Genomic DNA, 1,538 nt, shown 5'->3' with positions numbered 1-1,538 from the left:
ATCACCAGAGGGCAAAAAAATTGGTGATAAATGTGACTTGAATATATTTGGCGTTCCTCTGGGCTAAACAACACACGGAGCGCTGCAGACATTTCTCGCACGACGACACATTGCCAAGAAGTACCTTCTGTGCAGTTTTTACGCGTGAAACCAGCTATGCCACGGTCTCAAGGAACGCCCGATCAGAGCGAACGGCGGGCGGCCACGAGTTTGTCGGAAGAGCGAGCTCTGTCATCCACGTACGATCGCCGTGGTGCTGTCTCGATCGTCAGTCTGTGCAATGCATATGTGGCTACATATACATGTATTCCACTCAGCGCCCGATACCCGACCTTGTGATACGTGTGCAGGAGGTACGAGAAAGACGTGTCGATGGTCCGGTCACCGTCAAATCCAATCTTGCCTGGCCAACCTATTGCCAAAGAAATGCTGCAACGAACAGCGGTCGCTCAGAGACAAAGGCGAGTCAGTGTAACCTCGTCATTGAAAACGTTCGTTTGGGTTTTTGATTCGCTCAGCTGCATTTGAAGGTGCTGGTATGGGGAGGTACCTGACCCCAGGTGTCGACTGACCGCAATCAAGCGCAGTCGTATCAACCTCACCTCGAACCAACTGGCTAAGCGATGAACATACGTGTTGCGTGTCCGACTCGTTTGACTCACTTCAGCGGGATGTCAGCTTTGCTGGTCAACTCGACTTGGGGGCCGAAGATCACATGCAGTCGCATGCTTCGCAGGTAAAGATGCCGTGCTGAGTCAGCCGAACCAGATCATTCTCACACATAACGCGACATGTCCCACAGGACTCGATTGCCCACCTCTCACGGCCTCGTGGACAAGCATCTTAGTGTGAGTGGCAGCGGATGCTAGATGTCAACTGAGTTTTCGGCGTCTGGGAGCTCGGGATCACGGCGCCGTCCAAGTACGATGCCCATGACACTGCATTGTTACACCGTAACTTGCCGATGGCACACCAGATCGAAAATGCATGAATTGTTCTATTGGACAAAACACATGGTATTCTACATCAAGAGATTAGTTGATTGGCTAAAAACGTGCGATATGGGAAGAAATCACGTGGATTGGATAAAAGTATTTGGGATTCTTTTTCGCGACATGTACACAAGCGCAGCCACATGAGCGCATGACCACGTGGATGGCGGAATCGCCGACGGCATTCTTCAACCTCTTCACCCTCGCTCATGACAATGCAACATGATGTGTGCACGTGGCTCCACTTTATCGTGAGACCCTCTTTCAAGCACATATACCGGACGAAGGACCTGTACAATACGGAACTGAACCAAATCAAAGAAATCTTGAACTCCCGACCGACGACGACAACGACGATCCGTCGAGGCCCTCGATTGTTTCGCCGACACGTCGTGCCTCCAGTCCCAGAATGCCCCAAGTACCAAACGAAACGCATCAAAGTCTCCGACGTACGCGTCCCGTTCTCGACTGCCGTTGCGCGCAGATACAAGCTACGATACTCGAGCTTACCGACGATTCCAGAAGTGCCATGACGCGCTGTCTTCT

At 51.8% G+C, this 1,538-nt stretch overlaps 1 protein-coding gene across 1 annotated transcript; it reads left to right on the top strand.

The window, feature by feature from the left end:
- Positions 1-1,201: 1,201 nt before the first annotated feature.
- Positions 1,202-1,525, top strand: H310_04449 (hypothetical protein; the record flags this gene model as incomplete). The annotated part of the gene is made up of 1 exon (XM_008868806.1): positions 1,202-1,525. One exon carries the CDS (start codon positions 1,202-1,204, stop codon positions 1,523-1,525), a length of 324 nt encoding a protein of 107 aa, XP_008867028.1.
- Between the last annotated feature and the right edge of the window lie 13 nt (positions 1,526-1,538).

This window comes from Aphanomyces invadans (genome assembly GCF_000520115.1).
Source record: "Aphanomyces invadans strain NJM9701 unplaced genomic scaffold supercont1.7, whole genome shotgun sequence".
Classification (NCBI taxonomy): domain Eukaryota; phylum Oomycota; class Saprolegniomycetes; order Saprolegniales; family Verrucalvaceae; genus Aphanomyces; species Aphanomyces invadans.
Note: the sequence above shows the minus strand (reverse complement) of the source record. Positions and strands in the feature narration are given on the sequence as shown.